This window comes from Nicotiana tabacum, chromosome 14 (genome assembly GCF_000715075.1).
Source record: "Nicotiana tabacum cultivar K326 chromosome 14, ASM71507v2, whole genome shotgun sequence".
NCBI lineage: Eukaryota > Viridiplantae > Streptophyta > Magnoliopsida > Solanales > Solanaceae > Nicotiana > Nicotiana tabacum.
In genome coordinates this window covers 35,535,998-35,555,554 of record NC_134093.1, presented here as the reverse complement: position 1 = coordinate 35,555,554, position 19,557 = coordinate 35,535,998, and the positions used below count along the sequence as shown (strand labels likewise).

Below are 19,557 nucleotides of genomic sequence, written 5' to 3'. Positions count from 1 at the left end.
GGCAGTCTTATAGGGTGGGTAGAACTTATTCAAAAACTACTTGACTAATTCCTCCCAAGTTGTGATGGAATTTATGGGGAGCGAATTAAGCCAAGTTTGGGCTTCTCTTGTCACTGAGAATGGAAACAACAACAGTCGTATTGCTTCCGGTGTCACATTTTGTTGCCTTTGCGTGACACAAATCGATAGAAAAATTTTCAGATGTTGTTGTGGATCTTCAATGTAAGACCCAGAGAACAGTCCCTTGTTTTGTAGCAAATATAGCATGTTGTTTTTGATTTGAAATGACTTCGCTTGTATCTGAGGGACTGCAATTCCAGTTGTCAAATTTTCAGCGGTGGGTTGTGCCCAATCATACAAAGCTGCTTCTGGCACAAGAGGTGCCACACCCTGATTGTTCAGGTCATTCACATTGTTTCGATTGTTTTGATTATCCAAAACTTCACCCATATCCGGTTCAATTTGTTGTCTTGGGTGATGTTGTTGTTTGTTCTTCTTGTTTGCACGATTTAATGCCTTGAAAGCTTTCTCATGATCCGGTAATACTTCAAACAATTCACCAGTTCTTGAGGAGTTTCTAGGCATATACCTATAACACACAAGACCACAAACGTTAGAATTTCAATGTAATGAATAAAAATAGAAAAAATTGTCTAAACTAAGAATCCTAGCAATTTTTATAGTTGTAATTAATAACACTGTTGCTTCCCCGGCAACGACGGCAAAATTTGACCACGCCCAACTATGCCTCATAAGAGGTCTATCGATCGTTGCAAATATAATCTGGTTTACAAGTTCGGAGTCGAATCCCATATGGAAATAATGTGTTAATTACAACTAATAGTTTTGCACGAATTCAAGTAATCAACCTTCAAAAATATTATATAACAATTTGAGAGTTTACTAACTAAGATCAAAATAATTAAAAATGCAGTAATTTATAACTAACAAAGCAAATATTGCAGACAAGATTTGAAAAAGTATAAGGTTATGATTTTCCCTATTGTCGGAATCTTTCCCGCTATGTTTCCTATACATTCGACTAAATATTCTCTACCAATCGTGAGTACTTTAAGTGTCGTAGCTCTCTCTCGAGAACCTACTACAATTTGCTAGATGTATTCTCTCGAACTACGCTAGTTAGCACTAATTTACCGCTCACGACGATCGCACCAAGGTTTCGTTATCTCTAATCACGCCTTTAAACTCTCCGTGTCGATCTCTCAACTATGTTAGGAGTGATGTTGTTCAACAACTACCTAAATGTGTACTCTCTCTCGAATAATATACACAGTAAATAGGCACAGTTAATTGAGAGCTCTTCAATTAACAACAATGAAAATATAGTTGAATAAGCAGAGAAAAATCAAAGGTAAATCTAAATTAAACTTAGTAGAAAATCATCCTTCAATAGGTTCCATCAAACCTTAGATTAAAGAGTTTAGCTACTCATAAATACAACAACAATCAATATAATGTTTAAAGACATGAAACTACAAAGTAAAGAGATAAAGGAAGGAAAAACTCGTTTGATTCTTGCTCCACAATGCTTGGTAGCCTTTTTCTTCTCCAAAATCATGTCCAACCCTAGAATAACTAGCTTGGGGAGTATTTATGTCAATCCCCCAGTCCAAATTCGGGTCTGGGTCTTTTAACCCGCAACTTTTAATTATTGTGCTATAGACCTCGCGAAGCCTAGTCTGTAGCGCGGTCGACCTGGATATAGACCTCGTGAAGTCTGGTCTATAGCGCGGTCAACCAGGCTATAGACCTCGTAATGCCTGGTCTATAGTGCGGTCAACTTGGCTATAGACTTCGCGAATCCTGGTCTATAACGCGGTTGACCTGGCTATCGACCTCCCGAAGCCTGGTCTATAGCATAGTCAACTTGGTTATAGACCTTGCAAAGCCTATTTTGTAGCACTATTTGGGTACTTGATACTTTTGGCTCTTTTCTTGCATTTTTTATCCACATTTTGTGCAACTTTCATTCGATGATTCATTCCGATGTTCCTACACATAAAATAACACAATTTAGCACAATTGTCGCACAATAACTCACTAAACCAACAAAATATAGGGTGAGTAGTGTGCTAAAAGTATAGCATTTTGGCCTCACATCAGCCGTCCTCTTCCAGGACTTCTATTTTTCCTGATGTTCCACGGGATTTGTACGAGGAATGGATTCATGTTGAGGCTTAGCTGGACATATTCAGGGATCTGATGGGGGCGGGGGCTATTTCAGAAGCCGACCTCGAGGATGCTCGTGCTAAGGCGCGTGAGGCTCGGTTTGCTTGTGGATATTATCCCGCTACACTGAAAGCTAGCGATGAGGAGGAGAATCCGGACGTGGATCGGATTGAACATGACGCCTGGTATGACGGTGAATATCTCGCTGGCGATGAGGTAGGTGGAGACGGTCTGGGCGATGGAGCTAGTGGTGATTAGTTGTTCTTTTTTATTTAGACGCAGATTTGTGTATACTTTTTCTAGGCATGGATTCGAGCCTTTGTAAAGAACAAATATTCTAAGTATGAAGTGTTTTTTCTATTCGTACCTGATTCCTTTTCTTTGTTCGGGTTTGTGCGTTTTCCTGATTTTGTTTCTTGATTGCCTTTGTCGTAACCAGTTTGTTTGAGTAGGCTGAACGAGGTTGAAAGTAGCCTTCATTTAGTTAAGTATGTGGGCCAGGTGAGTGATAATTCGAATGAGGCCCAACATAACCTCTGATTAATTGAGGTAGTGGGCCAAGTAAGTGTTAATTAAAGGTCGAATGTAACCTTTAATTTATTAAGGTCGTGGGCCGAATAGGTGTTAATTCGAATGAGGCCGAATGGAACCTTTAATTAATTGAGGTCGTGGACTGAATAGGTATTAATTCGAACGAGGTCAAATGTACCCTTTAATTTATTGAGGCCGTGGGCCGAATAGGTGTTTATTCAAACGAGGTCGAATATAACCTTTAATTAATTTGGGTCGTGGTCCGAATAGGTGTTAATTCGAATGAGGTCGAATGTAACCTTTAATTAATTGAGATCATGGGCCGAATAGGTGTTAATTCTAACTAGGTCGAATATACCCTTTAATTGATTGGGGCCGTGGGCCGAATAGGTGTTAATTCGAATGAGGTCGAATGTAATCTTTACTTAGGGATAGTGGGGATAAACTTCATGTTCTTGTGCTTTATTCATATTCTTGGAGATATTTACATATTTTCCGGGCACTGGCTAGTAGTTCAGTCAAAGTCCCAGTCGATCTAGTCCCTTCATTGGTCGACTGGAAAAATAGTGAGAGATCGAGCAATAAACTAGTCATCCAGTACCCTCGTCTGTGCACACCTCAATCCTAAGGTATCCCCGTCCTCACCTCGTTAAAAACCTCCTCAAGAAAACCCAATTGGAACAAAACTCGATTAAGCGAAAAAGAGTGCGACTTTGGGGACCTCGTCCTTTAAAAGTTGAAGTACTTGGGGTGTGTAATGTTCCAGTTGTTTGGTAGTCGCTTTCCTTCCATTGTTTCTAATGTGAATGACCCTTTGCTTTCCGCTGCCGTGATTTTGTAGGGGCCGTCCCAGTTTGTTCCTAGTTTGCCTTCCCGTGGATCTTTGCTTGCTTGTGTTTTAACTTTCAACACGCAGTCCCCGACTTTAAGTGGCCTGATCTTTGCTCTTTTGTTATGGTAGAGTTCTACTTACTGCTTTTGGGCGACCATTCTCACATAGGCCATATCTCTTCGTCCCTCGACTTCGTCGAGTTCCTGCCTTTTACTGTCATCATTCTGGGTTCCACTTTCGAGGAAGTCTCTTAGACTGGGCTTCCCGACCTCGACTAGTATTACTGTGTCCGTCCCATAGACTAACGAGTATGGCATTTCCCCTATGCTCATTTTTGGCGATGTTCGGTAGGCCTAGAGTACTTCTTGTAATATCTCCGACCACAGTCCTTTGGCATTTTCAAGCTTCTTCTTTATGATGTTCATTATTGACTTGTTGGAGGATTCCGCATGCCCGTTACTTGCGGGATTGTAAGGCATTGACAATATTCTTTTGATGTGCCATTTTTCGAAGAAGTCGACGACCTTCTTTCTTGCAAATTGAGGCCCGTTATCGCGACTGATTTCTTTGAGGAGACCAAAACGGCATATGATATTCTTCCATATGAAGGCGATTACTTCATGTTCGCGTATTTGGGTGAATGCTCTTGCTTCCACCCATTTAGAGAAATAATTAGTTAAAACTAAGAGAAATGCCTGTTTGATGAATGGCCAAGGGAGGGGGGCCCACGATATCTATTCCCCATTTGATGAGTGGCCAAGGGAAAGTTACTGAGGGTATGAGTTTGGCTGTTTGGTGGATCATTGGGGCGTACTTCTGGCATTGCTCACATTGTTTCATGAAATTTGCGGCCTCCTTTTTCATGGTGGGCCAATAGTATCCTGCTCGTATGAGGCACCTCACCAAAACTCGATTGTCGGGGTGAGCTCCACAGTGGCCTTCGTGCACTTCTTCAAGGACACATCGCATCTGATTTGGGCCCAAGCACTTCGCTAGGGGTTCACCATATGTCCTTTTGTGCAGGTCGTTGTGAACGATGTTGTACCTGGCTGCTTGAATTCGCAGCTTCTTGGCCTATTTTTTGTCACTAGGGAGTGTGTCATCCTACAAATATGTAATAATATGGTTGCACCAGTCCCAAGTTAGGTTTATAGTTCTTACCTCGATTTGGTCTATCGATGAGTTGAGGAGGTGGACCACATTTTGGTCTCCGATTGTGATATTTTTGGTGGCTGCCGAAAATTTGGCCAGTCCGTCCTCCTCGATATTCTGTTCTCGGAGAATCTGGTCGAGCTGACATTCGTCGAATCCGGGTAGTAGTTTGCAGATTTCGGTCTTGTACTTTTGTAACCTTTGCTCCTTGATTTGGAAAGTCCGTGTGACTTGGTTGACCACGAGCTGAGAATTGCAGCACAGCCTTATCTGCTTCTCCACGTATTTGAGTGTTAGTCTTAGTCCTGGAATTACGGCCTCATACTCGGCCTTATTGTTAGTCATGATCGGGCATCTTATGGACTGGCGAATCAATTTGCCTGTTGGGACTTCGAGTACGAGTCCTAGCCAGGACCCCGACGCGTTAGATGCACCGTCAGTGTATAGGACCCAGAGGTCGTGTATTTGGGAAGAAGTGTGGATGGCTTCCTTTTTGACTTCGGGTAGTATGTGTGCACTGAAGTTGGCGAGGACCTGAGACTTTATCGTCGTTCGCTGCCAATCTGCCAAAAAGTTCGATTTTGTGTAAAATGCTATTTAAGGGGAAAGTCGTGACGACCCAGATGGGGTAGCATTGGAAATACGGTCTACGTTTCCATGAATCTATGACTAAGGTCAGAGCCAGATTTTCAATATGGGGGTACCTCGTCTTGGAGTCGACTAGTGTTTTGCTAATGTAATAGATGGGAGATTGCGTACCTTTATTTTCTTGCACTAAGACTACGCTCACAGCTACTTCGAACACGACGAGATAGATGAGAAGAGGTTGTCCTGGTTCCGGTTTCGAGAGCAACGACGGCGAGGATATGTACACCTTTAACTCCTTAAGTGCTTGGACGCACTCAGGGGTCCATTGGAGGCCGTTCTCCCTTTTTAGTACGCCGAAGAACTTGTGGCACCTATCGGAGGATCGTGAAATGAACCTTGACAGAGCGACTATTCGGCCGGTTAGCTTCAGGACTTGATTTTTGGTTGTCAAGTGCTATGGTATACCCGCGATGGCCTTAATATGGTCGGGGTTGACCTCGATATCCCTGCGACACTAGGAAACCCAAGAATTTCCCTGAGGCCACGCCGAATGCACATTTCTCGGGGTTCAGTTTCATGCCGTATTGCCTGAGTATGCCGAATGCTTCTCTTAGGTGGTCAATGTTATCTTCTTTCTTTTTGGACTTGACCAACATGTCATCGATGTATACCTCTATCGTTTTTCCAAGTTGTTTTTTGAACATCCTCGTCACTAGCCTTTGGTAAGTTACCCTCGCGTTTTTCAACCCGAAAGGCATGACCCTATAGCAGTACGTCCCCTCGTGGGTGACGAAGGTGGTCTTTTCCTAGTCTTATTCCGCCATAAGTATCTGGTTATAGCCCGAGTAGGCATCCAAGAAACTTAGCAAGTCGTGCTCCGTTGTCGCGTCGATAAAGTGGTTGATGTGGGGCAATAGGAATGAGTCCTTAGGGCAGACTTTGTTAAGGTCGGTGAAGTCTACACATCCGCCATTTACCATTCTTCTTTTTCACCATGACCACGTTAGTGACCCATTGGGGGTACTTTGGCTCCCTGATGGAGCCATTTTCCAGTAGTTTTTCCATTTCTTTGCGTACTGCGTTATTGATTGCGAGGTTGAACTTATGTCGAACCTGCCTTACCGGGGGTAGAGTGGATCGACGTTCAATCTGTGTGTGGAGGTCTCCTTTGGGATACTTGGCATATCTGCATGTCTAAAAGCAAACAAGTCCGCGTTAACAATTAGAAATTTATGAAACTTACTCGGTTCTTAGAGTTTGTAGCCCATGTAAACCTTCTTGATATGGTCATTGACATCTAGCTGAACGGGGTCGAGGTCCTCTATGGTCGATCCTACATCTTCAGCCATATCAGGGTCTCTGATGATATCCTCAATATCGTCGCCTACCGACCTCGACCCTATTGATTGCTATGCTTTCTACTCTTTGTCTCTCATTTGTTGGGTGGTCGTGCAGTCTAGGCGATGCGATAGTACTCTTAGGATGTGTGTTGTTCCCCGCTTATGCTGAATATGCCTTATGGAGTTGGGAATTTTATGACTTGGTATAAGCTATAGGGTATGGCCCTTATGGTGTGTATCCACGATCGCCCTATTATGGCGTTGTATGTCGTGTCCTGGTCCATAAAGTGGAATATGGTCTCTAGAGTGACGCCACCCGCCAGGACGGGGAGTGTGATCTCGCCAGATGTTCGTTCAACTACATTGTTAAATCCTGCTAGTGTGATGCAGCGTGATACTATCTTATCCTCGAGTTTCATTTGTGTAAGTACTCGGGGATGGATAATACACGCGCCACTTCCGTCATCTACCATAATCCGTCTTACGTCGGTATCTAAAATTCGTAAAGTAATAATAAGAGCGTCATAGTATGGGAATGCCAAACCGTTGGTATCTGACTTATCGAATATGATACTTTCTTCGAGTTTATCATACTGTTCATGGGTGATCGACCGTTTGAGCTTGTGGGTCGTGGTGAACTTCACGTTGTTGATGGAAGCGTCGTCTCCTCTGCCGATGATCATGTGGATGGTGCGGGCTGGCAAGGGCGGCTTCGGCGGCCCTTGATGTTGTTCGCATTCTCTGGCAAAGTTGGTTCTTCCCCGATGGCTCAACAATTTTTTGAGGTGTCCTTGTCGCAACATGTTTACGACCTCATGTTTAGGGCGATGCAATCTTCGGTTTTATGTCCTCACTCTTTATGGAACTTGCAAATGACGTATAATTTTCTGGTATTCAGGTCTGACCTCATTTTTTGTGGCCACTTTACCTTTGGTCCGAGCTTCTCCAAGGCGTAGACGATCTCTGTAGGTGACACACAAAAATTGTGAGCGGATAATAAATGGGCATACCTCTTTCATTCCGGTGAGTCCCTATTCTGGATTGATGTGGGCCTTCTTCATGGCGAGGTGAGGATACAACGGTAGTTTTGACATATGGGATATGTCGTTCCCGGTTCGGCCTTGAGGTCGCCGGATCTCTTCTGATATCACTTATCCGATCTTTTCTTGATTCTTCTTATACTGAGGTCAGTTGATGAGTCTGTCCATTGAGGTCTTCGTCTGCTCGTACTTCGGCATAATATGCATTATGAATTTCATCCCAAGTTGTTATTGGGGGGGGGGTTCATAAGTCGACTTAATAATTTTCTTGTTTCCCTTGAGCCATTTATGTTCCGCCCATTTTAGAAAGCAACTACAGCCATTCCTTCTGATACATTGGGCAAAGTCATTCTTACTCGGTTGAAACGGGCGATGAAGTCCCTTAGTCCTTCTCACGGGGACTGTTTGATAGCAAAGATATCATTCACTCTTGCCTCGGCCTTCTTGGCCCCGACATGGGCCGTCATGAACTTATCAACCATTTCCTTGAATGTTTTGATGGAACGTGTTGTCAGTTGCGAGTACAAGGTTAATGCACCTCTCGTGAGGGTTTCGCCAAATTTCTTTAGCAGAATGAAGGATACTTGTTCTTTGGTGAGATCATTGCCTTTCACGGCGGTGACGTAATGTGTCACATGATCTTCGGGGTCAGTTGTGCCATCGTATATTTTCAGATAAGGCGTCATTTTAAAGGTCTTTGGTATGGCATGCGGGGCAGTGCTATCACTGTATGATTGCTCGACGAACTGACCGGCGTCTCTTTTCGGCAATAACTTAGGGGCGTCCAGTATTTTATCGCCCCTTTCCTGGTGCTATCTCATTTGATCTCGAAGTGTCTTGTTCTCGTTTTCCATTTCCTCCATCTTTTTTAGAATGGCAATGAGAGCGTCGTCGCCTGCATTGTTAATAATACTGTGAGTAATACCTGTCGTCGTGGGCGGGGTGGTTGATCACGTTGCTCGTCCACTGATGGTACGACACAGGTTCTCGCCTTTAGTGCGGCCGCGTCCTGAATAGGCTTATGTAGGACGATGCTCAGTGGATCAGTCAGCCAGGCCTCAAGGAGTTTCTTTATCGATGGCGGTGTCTCCTCTCCTACGAACGTGGAGTCTGTCTTGCCAAGGGATTTTGTGATGCTGTAGGGGGGATCTACCTTGCCTAAGGGAGGCATTGGGCGTTGTGCCCTCGTCCACTGATGGTGCGACACAGGTTCTCGCCTTTAGTGCGGCCGCGTCCTGAATGGGCTTATGTAGGACGATGGTCAGTGGATCAGTCAGCCAGGCCTCAAGGAGTTTCTTTATCGATGGCAATGTCTCCTCTCCTACGAACGTGGAGTCTGTCTTGCCAAGGGATTTTGTGATGCTGTAACTGATAGAAAATGGGGAACAATATGAACAAGAATCTTTGTAAAAAGGTACTCTTTGTGTTTTTGCTAATTGCTAGAGGGAAAGTCCTCTTAATCAAAAGTGTTCTCATCATATTCAATAGTACATACCTATATCATTGTATCTTCTTTATATATATATGAGACATTTTTTTTAGAAAACCCTAATAGTACAAATGTAGGGAATATTCTTTTAGTATCATATCTTGACAAATTAGCCATTACAAGTCCTATCATCAATAGCCGATCTCGACCTCGACCTTTGCTGACATCTTGATTGCGATAACCGTCGATATCTGGACCACGACTCATGTCGACACCTCGGCCATTGACCTTGCTGCGTCTTGTGCGAGCTCGACCGATAACTTTCTTTAATGCCATATTACGCTAAATATTCTAAAGACGAATTTTGGCCTATACAAACATGAGAAATCATGACTAAAACAAACCATCTTCACATTTTTTATATTTTATTTCCGATTGTAAAATTGATTAAACTTATATTGTTCAGTCTTAAAATAATAATAATATATATAGAAATGTATTGTTTTAAAGTCGGGCAAGAGTGAGTAAAACTGGTGCATTTGAGATTTATCTTGAATCATAATTTATCTCATGAATTTTGTTTTGTTAAAATTTTCACTATATATGAAAAAATATATTAAATTTACTCGTGTATTAGTATTTACGTATATATATAATAATTGAAGAAAACACAAGCTAAAGCTAAATATTTGAATATTCATATTTTTAAATTTATGATAAATATATTTTATATTTTTAAAACACGTGAAAACTGATACATTATTATTATTATTGTTATTTGTTTTCCTATTATTATTATTATTATTATTATTATTAAAAGGTCACGTCAATCCACCTCCAAATCAGTACGGAGAGCCGAGAAGTTATTACCTCCAATTAGGGCTAGGGTTCTCAATTTCAATTCCGAACTAAGGTTTTAGATTTTCCCTTCACAGTGAACAGACGACGACGAGGGTAATGGGAAGGCACAGAAGCCGTAGCAGGAGTTACAGCCCCGTGCGACGTAAACGCCACGACGAACCACGTGACCGTCGCCACGACCGTCGCTCTCCCGCACCTTCTGGCCTTCTTGTTCGTAACATCTCCCTTAGTGCCAGGTATCAATCATTTTTTATGAACACATACGCGCAACTTAGGGTTATCTTTTGTTGCAAAATCAATTTCGTTATTGAAATATTTAACATGCATTTATCTGATTTTAATGCTTATTAGGTGCTTTATAGATTTTTTATTGTTATTTGAGGTAGAGATAGCGCCCACTGATCACATTTTGGTCCTTTCTATAAAAACATAGCAGCTGTACTGGAGTTTAACTTGTAGAAACTCCATGAAAGTGGCAAATTTTCAATTACAAGAGCTGAAAAATGGCTATTTCTGAATTTTACCAGTTGTTTAAGTGGTGATTTGAGCTGTCCTTATGATATTTGTGCTTAGCAGGTCGTATCCTAGGCATGTGGATTAACAGTGCACCTTTTGCATGCAGGCCCGTTAATAGCTCATGCCTTTGTCGACCTCAATTTGATTTTGCATTGAGGCTTTTGGGTCCTTGTACTACTTTTTTGGGGGATATCATAATTTATGTTTTCATATGTAATATATTTAGGTGTTGCTTCGATTCCTGAATTCTCCTACTTAAACTCAAGAGTGTATGTTCCTTTGTGGAATTAGTCTGATATTGATATTATTGGTTCAAAAATCAGCTTAATAGAGGAAATTTCAAGTCTGAAACAACCTCTCTAGCTTCAAGGTAGAGGTAAAAAATTTATCAAACTTATATATATATATATATATATATATATATATATATATATATATATATATAAAATTAAATTGCAACTGACATAACTATTTGCAGCATCCAGTATGCAATAACATCGATGCTAGTCTAACTTCTGAAAGTTGAGATTCAAATAACTGACCGCTTCTTGTTGCAATCTATTTGCGCGTCATTATTTGAAGTGCACAGTTCTTTGAAGTGTATGGCTTCACTCATAAAGTGATAAGCCTTCACTTTTTATCACCTTTCATCTCTTTAAGCGACAAAGTGATGGATTTTAGTGACGCTGAGTAAAATGTTGTCTGACATTTTGGAATGTCTCAAAATGGAAAGATGCATTAACTTGAGCTCCCCTCACACCATATAAGTCCTCTTGAACTTGTCTCAACTCTCCGCAACATCAATCGAGTTTGAATTACATTATCCATCAATACCTTTTTATTCTCATCGTTTTGAGGGACTAGTTTCATGAATGTTCTCCAAGGAATTGGATCAATTGGCACATGAACATTGTAGTGACACCTCAATGCTGTATTTTATTTAAGGGAAAAGGGTCAAATGTACTCCTCTACTTTGGTATATTGTTCACATCTACCCTCCGTTATACTATCGGGTCATATCTATCCTTACCGTTAGCTAAACTTTTTAAAGATACCCTCCACCTAACGGAAAGCCACCAAATTAAAAAAAATACTTTTTTTTAAAATCCATTAATAACTCGTTAAACCCCTTTCATTTACTGCACTTTTTCCTCGCATATTATTCATCTCCTTCGTAGTCACTTGTTGAACTCATGAAGTGAAAGACATAAAAATACCGACAATCATCTAATATATTGAGTCCCAATTCTTTTAATATCCTTATTATATGTTTATTATATTCTACCTTTTTCTATTTCTTTTTTTCTTCTAGCTTCTCTCTTTTTTATCCCACCATGTCGAACTGTACCGAGTATTCATCATGATTTTCTTTCCACCATGACTTGAATGTTTATATCTTATTAGGTTAACAGTTCTGAAGTCTTAGGGCATCTGCCAAAGTATTTCTTCCTCCAACAGTGAGCCTTTGTTGATGAGTATTCACGCACCATGATTTTCTTATTCTGCTTTAAGCGTTTGGGCAACAAGTAATTATCGTCAAATCTCGCCTTAAGAACCAAAGTTAGATTCCAAACTATGGGATGTGATACTCATAATTCTTAGTAACAACTGAACTTATAATGAATAAACATTAGAAAATAATTAGAGGAGATTCAATTTAATATCTAGCTACAGTCTAAGGAATTCATCAAGAATGAAAGAAAGTACACCAACAAGTTGGAAAGCAACTTAAAAACCTAAGTACACTAACTTTATGTATTAACCAAACACAAGTATTATTAAAGTATATATCAGTTGTTACCAACATACAAACCAACTGTCAAGTGTGCATAACATTAGACAAAGGGATGCCATATTATAACCACACACAAAAAAATAATAACCGAAAGTGATAACTTGACATCCTAATGCCACCATGAACAACTAATAACCAAAAATATAAGTTTTTACTAATCCTACTTCCACCATCACTCTCTCTAAATAAATAAAATATGTTAAGACGCTTCAGAAATTTAAGTTACGTATTTTAAGTGACTGGTTTAACGGGTTAATGAATTTTTTTTAAATGATTATTTTATTAATCTGGTGGCTTTTCGTTGGGTGAAGGGTATTTTTAAAAAGTTTGGCTAACGGTAAGGGTAGATATGGCCTGATAGTATAACGGAGGGTAGATATGGCCCGATATACTAAAGTAGAGGGGTATATTTGGCCCTTTTTCCCTAGTTTAATGAAAACCATATCAATGAGTTGTTTGAGTTTCATTTTGTCGACTTGTATATGCAAAAGATAATTAAATTAAGGATTGATTGATCTATCAATCAACTATTCAGACACAAGAAGATTTATGTAAACACTTGCGCGAGATCTCACTTATCTGATTTCTCCTTCCTATCCGTTAGACAATGGACACTTTTTATTTTGATTCTTTTTCAGTGATCGTGTTTTAGACTAGTAACAAGTTTCTTACGTGTTCAAACACATCAAATCCTTTAACACCTAGACTTGCTCCTTGGACCACTAGCAGATGTATCTCTGACGGAGAGGTTGAATTATGATGCTATGCAATAAACTATCTTCCATATCTACAAACATTGATACATGTGGGCTTTATGGTTTCTTATATTTCAGATGGCTTTAAAAACCTTTTGAAATAATATAGCTAGTAAAAAGAAATGAATTGCAGAATTTATACAGTAGTTTCTGCCTGTCAGTTAATATGGCTTAATAAAAGTTGAAGCACTCCATCTTTCTAAAGGTTGGGTTGATTTGTTTTCCATTTGTATTTCATAAACTGAAGATTGCTTTCTCTCTCTGTCTCCCTCTCTTTCTCAGTCTCTAAGCAGATGTTGCTATAGTTGTGGATAAAGTTAATCATTTTGTGCTTGTTCTACAGGCCAGAAGATGTCAGGGTCCCCTTTGAACGTTTTGGTCCTGTAAAAGATGTCTATCTGCCCAAGAATTACTATACTGGGTATGCACGCGCCTTGATAATATGGCTTCTCACTTGGTACTGTATTCTGCAATATGGGTCTGTTTCCACGTCCTGCTATTTGTTAATACCACTATGATCAATAACAACCCAACTTCGACACAGTTCCAAGCTACTTAGGGTCGGCAATATGAATCTTCACTATCCTTTTCGCTTCATCTAGATGTCTCATTCCAATATTCAATAAATTAGGCTCTAATACTAGAAGTCCTCTACATTTTCTTATCGTCATACAAATCTCCCACAATGATTGAAAAACTCCTCTAGCAAATATTTGACCAAGTGAGCATATCAAAAAGACTAAGCCTTAATCTCAATTAGTTTGTATTGTCTATATGTGTGATCTTTTTCTTTCTGTATGCTCTATTTGTCTCCAAGTTTGCATGAATTTCAAGAGATTGTAGATTCTTCAAGACAATTGCATTCCATGTGGCTTTGGTTCTACCTCATTCTCTTTTAACATCTTCAACCATCATGTTTCACACTTTTTAGCCGATGCTCCTGGAGGTCTATGTAAGACATAACCTAATCACATCAAGCAACCTCACTTCCATAAATCGACAAGTTTTATGTTGAGTGTCGGCGTATTGTACCCCTCCTTTATCTAAGTTTTGGACTAGAGTATCAGCAATGTAAGCAAGTTCGCTGTGACATTTTATCTATTTATTCTTCCTAAAATAATCTCAACTTATATGTAGGGAACCACGAGGATTTGGCTTTGTGAAGTTCCGTTATGCGGAAGATGCAGCTGAAGCAAAAGCACACTTAAACTGTACAGTTATTGGTGGACGTGAAATTAGAATTGTTTTTGCGGAGGAGAATCGAAAGACCCCTCAAGAAATGAATAGGGTTTTACGCACAAGGTGCTACATATATGTGGTTTGCTTCGAGTTGCAATCATGTTGATTATCAATCTCTTTTCCAGCTCAAGTGTTCACCCTCAGTGAATCTAAAGTCTACTACTTTTTCTGTTTAACTAGTGGACCTAGTGCTCGAGGCAGCTATAGGAGACACAGTCCACAAAGGTTCCCAAGTCGCAGATATCACTGTCAGTTTGAATTCTAACTCACTTACTAAAAGTAACTGTTTAGTTTCTCAATGACTCATTTAACTTCTGATGCTGATTTATATGATATTGCATTGAGGCTCCCACCCCTCCGAAATTAAAAAAAGGAAAAAGAGAAGAAAGAAGTAAACTTAGTACTGTTAGAATCAAGAGTATTGCCTTCCTTTAAGAGTAATGGTCTAGAATTTTCTATGGCAGCTTACTCGCGCTCGGCTTCCCCGGCACGACGCGACTCAAGGTTTGTATTTCATAACAGAAGTTTTGCTTGTATTCTCCTATTGTTTGTTTGTCTTTGAGCAAGGACTGCAACTGATTCTAATGGGACAAAATCTAGTAAGAACATCTACAGGGATAAAAGATATCTGTAGCCTGTAGTCATAGTAGCAGCAATTTCGTTGCCTGATGTGCACAAGCACAATTTCAACTATCAAGACAAAATTGGTCATTTTCCCTACATTTAGATATAATTGTTGCTCTTAAGAGAGACTTTGCACGTTGATCTGTTTGATTCCTCTTCAGCATTATGGTGCATGTCCTTCGTCAATGAGCTTCTTCTTTGTAAAATTGTAGTTATTTTGCCTTGCATCATCAAGACGCTCTGTATTGTGGCTTTATCTATTTTTCTTGCCTATTTTCATAATGATAATATTTTTTGTTTGTTATTACCTTTTTTTGCCATAAAACACTCCTTAGTTGGTATCTGATTATTTTATGCTTGTTTTTTTCTCTTTGGTGGTTAGGAACTTAGGATAGTGATGTAGCATATTTATATCTGCCAAAGTGCTGGTTGCCTCACTCTATCCACTTGATTTTAGGAATTGATCTTTTCTCTATTTATTTATCTGTTATCTCTTGTCCTGGAATACTGAGGCTTTCTCCGTCCCTTGAGTTGTGGTGGCTTATTAGGTTCTTTAGCTTTCTACTTTTGTTGAATACTTATTTGGGACGCACTATTATAGATTATGTCAAATGTCTTGCAGGCATATGTCATCTATCCTTTAGATTTTTGAATGACATCTGCTGGTGGCTTTATTAATGCAGATGCTAAATTGAGAAAGAGACTTAAAGAATTCTGGACTAATAAAGACAATTGAGAAAAGGGACCTTAAAGTCAAAGATTACTTGCTCATGAAATGTGATGAATCTCCGGAAGTTTCAAATCACCATCATCAAAGTTCATGTGATTTTCCTTTTCTGGATTTTTTCCTATTAAGGATGAGCCTTCTATCGTACCTCGGAGAACCAATTGAAGTGGTGTGGACATATTTCAGTCACAAAGACCTTCATTTGCTTATCTTTAAATTCATGTTTTATTTCTTAATGTTGCACAATATCCAGTTAGAGAGAAAATTTAGAGCTTATAGTTGGCCAAAGAAAGAATTCACCTTCAAAGAGGCAAAGATTTTTGAAGTTTTCACTGATTGGCATTTCATGAGAATGCCCAAGGAAAGGTACCTCGAGATTTGGGGCAAAGAAGAGCTTTGAAGTGATCAGATGCTGAAGAACTGTACCATATAGTGCTTAAACAGTCTGGATCAACTGTAGTTTTTTCCGGACTATGAAATAAGGATACAGGTAAAGGTTGTGGTTCAGTAGATAGATAGTGAAGGAATCTACCTTTCATGGTTTGTTTTAGTATCAGCCTTATTTTTGAGTAGTGTGGCATTGTGAGTTGGAATAAGCAGTCATTTGAAAACCAGTGCTAGTCTTTTTACTTGTTTGTACTGTTTTCAACTTCATGGGTTGCTGCAAAAACTACATTGAACTTATCATTAAGCGGCTTAAGTGCACTATGGTTCACAGGGACAGGGATCGTGAGAATCGGGATGATTACTATTCTCCAAGGAGATGCAGGTCAAAATCTCCGTCTGTTTCTCCAAGGGATGAAAGAAATTATAGGTTGAATGGAAGATCTTCGAGACAGTCCCGGCAAATGTCCAGGTCAAATTCTCCACGCATTCAGAAAAAAGGTAGGTCTAGCCCGAGTCCAAGAGATAATAGTCCGATTGCTCATGATGTGGACTCTGCCCCAAGGAGGCTCGAGAGACCTGGAAGAAATGCAGACAGCTCAGCCAGATCTCGCTCTAGGTCCTACAGGTTTGTGAAACATTAAATTGAACTAGCCTGTACAATGCACATCCTTTCGATATTATAGTACTCTTTATACATTTGTTCCTTCGTGTACACATACAGCTGCCCTTTTTTGGTGGTTCGAAGGGCCGTTATGGATATACTATTACATAGCAGCTCAAATCAGCACCCTTTTGGTAGAGAGTTGGTGTTTGAGGCTTTGAGCTGTTGCTACTAAACGCCGAGATATGACTTGTCATTTTATGGACGTTATGGATATACCATGACATACAGTTGCTGGTCATGATGATAGTAGGTGACTAGCACAGAGAAAAGATTAGAAAAGCTTTCTGTGGTCTGGTTGTATTTTTTACCAGCTTCCTACTATAAAAATGCTACTAACCTGGTTTCTTTGGTGATTTCCCCTTATTTGACTGTTGTTTTTCCCCCTCTTGGCAGTCCCCGTTGATGATTTGGTCTTCGTTATCACCATCTGCTGGTCTTTTTGGAGGTTTTGGGACAAGTATCTGCAATATCTTGATATAGAGGATTGGCTACATATGCAAAACTATAGTAGATTAGAACCTTACGGTTATGTCTGTTATGCTCGTGTTTTCTTTCTTTTTGTTATCTCAGGTTGAACTGATGGACTTGTAATATAAACATGGTCATTGGTTAACATTAGCTATTTTCTGTTTTTATCGTACTAGTTCTCTAAATTTTAAGGTTCGGTGGACTTATAGTAATAGTTCTGTTTCCTAGTCGTATGTCTTCCATTTAGTTTTACTTTATTAATCGAGGATGGAGCAGTTAAAATAGTGAAGCAAATGGATATGACAGGAATTCAAATTCAAATGTGTAGTAACATCTTGCGCCTTTCAGCCTGTACGGCTGAAGTATTGAGACGTTATGTATAGGTGTAAGTTCTTAATGAAAAATTCCCCAATAAGAGATGCAAGGCTTTAGTTCTAAATGAGTATGCGACTTTTTTTATGGTGTGCATTGATAAGCTGAAAAAGTGTACTTTATTGTAATTATTTAAGTTACACGATAGTATAAAAAATTGTTTACAACTTTCATTATAAATAAATTGTTAAAACGAGAAAGAGAAAATTTTGGTATTTCAGACACCAATGAAGGTGCGTAAGCAAGTCTTAAAACAGAATTTTACATTATTAGGTGACGTTGTGGATAATGTTGTAAGTTTGAGTTGGCAAACGAGAGAAAAAAGTAGAAAACAAGTTGCGAACGCTAAAAATCCAGTGAATGATGATTGTAAATAAGCTTCCAAACAAGTTAAATCTGCAAGTGTTGGTACAAGTAGTAGTAAGAACCGAGCTAAGAACAAATACACTGGAACGAAAGAAGCCAGCTCCCTCAAGTCCAAATATCTAATTAGCCAATCTGGCGTGAAAAATATTTTGATAGAACAATCATAATATTGTAAATACTAGAGGATCCTGGCTCAAGAAAATATAAATTTGTTAAAATCACATCATGCTTGAAATAATTCATTTGTCTCGCCTTTATACATGGTAGAGCTAGTAACTTAAGTCTATTTTCATAACGCAAAAAAGTCATTTTATCTCTAAAATTTTAAGCAGGCACTTGCCATTCAAAAATATAGTGGGTTTCATCTTATTATAGTAGTCCACAAGCAGCCCATTTCGTCATGGGCTTTTAGAGAAGGCCTCAACCAAGCGAGTAAACAAAACCCTTTTCCGTCCGAAGTTCCCACACCGAGCAATTGCTGAAGCGTTCCACAGTTTATATGGCAAAAGCTCAATCTTAGAGTTCGTCCCTCCGGGGACATCCGATAAAATTGGAACGATACAGAGAAGATTAGCATGGCCCCTGCGCAAGGATGACACGCACAAATCGAGAAATGGTCCAAATTTTTTTTTACCCATCGCCGGCGGTGATTTGGTGCTTCTCCGATGCGTTCGTAAACTATTCGAAGTTTTCCTTGTCCCTCTTTTATCTTCTGCCCAAATTTTGTTGACCGGGATAGGAATATTATGCCCTAGTGTAATTTTTTATTCTGATATTAATGTTTTTTTTGTAAAATTCAGTTATGAAACATCTGAAACATTTATGAATATGAGCACTTAAAGTATATCTTACGTGGTCTTTTGTGTTTTTCTCTTTGAGTGTAAATAAATCTTGAGCCAAATTTGAATGATAATTCATTATTTAGTTTTCATTTCAGCATAGTGGTGCTCTGGTGCCTGTATTGCAACGGTTAAATTCTAGGTAACCAAGAAATTTTCTAGGTTGAGAATTTAAATATCTGTCGATCTATGTTTTGGAATTCTAATAAATTGACTGAGAAGGGAAGAGTTGATAATTACTTAGAGGAATTTGAAACACTGAGAGCTCAAATGTTGGTTAAAAATCCTGCTTTGAATGAAGCTTATTTCGTATCTAGTTTCATAAGAGGGCTTAGGGAGGAAATCAACCTGTCCGTAGAATTGTTTCGACCTTCTACATTAGTCATTCTACAATCTACACTGCCATATTTCTTTTTCATTACTGTTGTGCATATATTTTTCTTGAGCCGAGGGTCTATTGGAAATACTATCCTCTCCAGACCCCACTATGCGAGATTACATTAGGTATGTTGTTATTGTTGTACATTAAGTCATGCTATAGAACAAGGTAGGATTCAGGAAAAGGCAATCGTGTTTATTATTAAGAAAAGGAGATGATGCTAAAACTTGTAGGGTCAGCTTACAGCAGTCTACTAAAATATGGTTCTTCGCAATCTACTTCCAAGGTGATAGAAGCATCTAAACATATTACTCAGCAAGGAGTATAGGAGAATGACAGAAAATGCAAGGCTACTCTAGATTTCGAATTTCCTGGTGTTGAAATCATGGAAAATAAGGAGCAGAAGGTCTTCGATGAAGGTCTTAGAAAGATAAAACTGCAGATATCTCAAATGTTGATGCTT

At 39.4% G+C, this 19,557-nt stretch overlaps 1 protein-coding gene and 1 non-coding gene across 2 annotated transcripts; both read left to right on the top strand.

Moving 5' to 3' along the window:
• The first annotated feature begins 9,932 nt into the window (after positions 1-9,932).
• Positions 9,933-17,348, top strand: LOC107819002 (serine/arginine-rich SC35-like splicing factor SCL28). The gene is made up of 7 exons (XM_016645081.2): positions 9,933-10,199; positions 13,373-13,450; positions 14,167-14,331; positions 14,449-14,516; positions 14,733-14,772; positions 16,338-16,631; positions 17,064-17,348. Exons 1-7 carry the CDS (start codon positions 10,060-10,062, stop codon positions 17,071-17,073), a joined length of 795 nt encoding a protein of 264 aa, XP_016500567.2. The 5' UTR covers positions 9,933-10,059; the 3' UTR covers positions 17,074-17,348.
• Positions 17,349-18,401: 1,053 nt separating this feature from the next.
• Positions 18,402-18,504, top strand: LOC142169220 (U6 spliceosomal RNA). The gene has a single exon (XR_012698933.1). It is a non-coding gene; the product is annotated as a U6 spliceosomal RNA (small nuclear RNA).
• Positions 18,505-19,557: the final 1,053 nt, after the last annotated feature.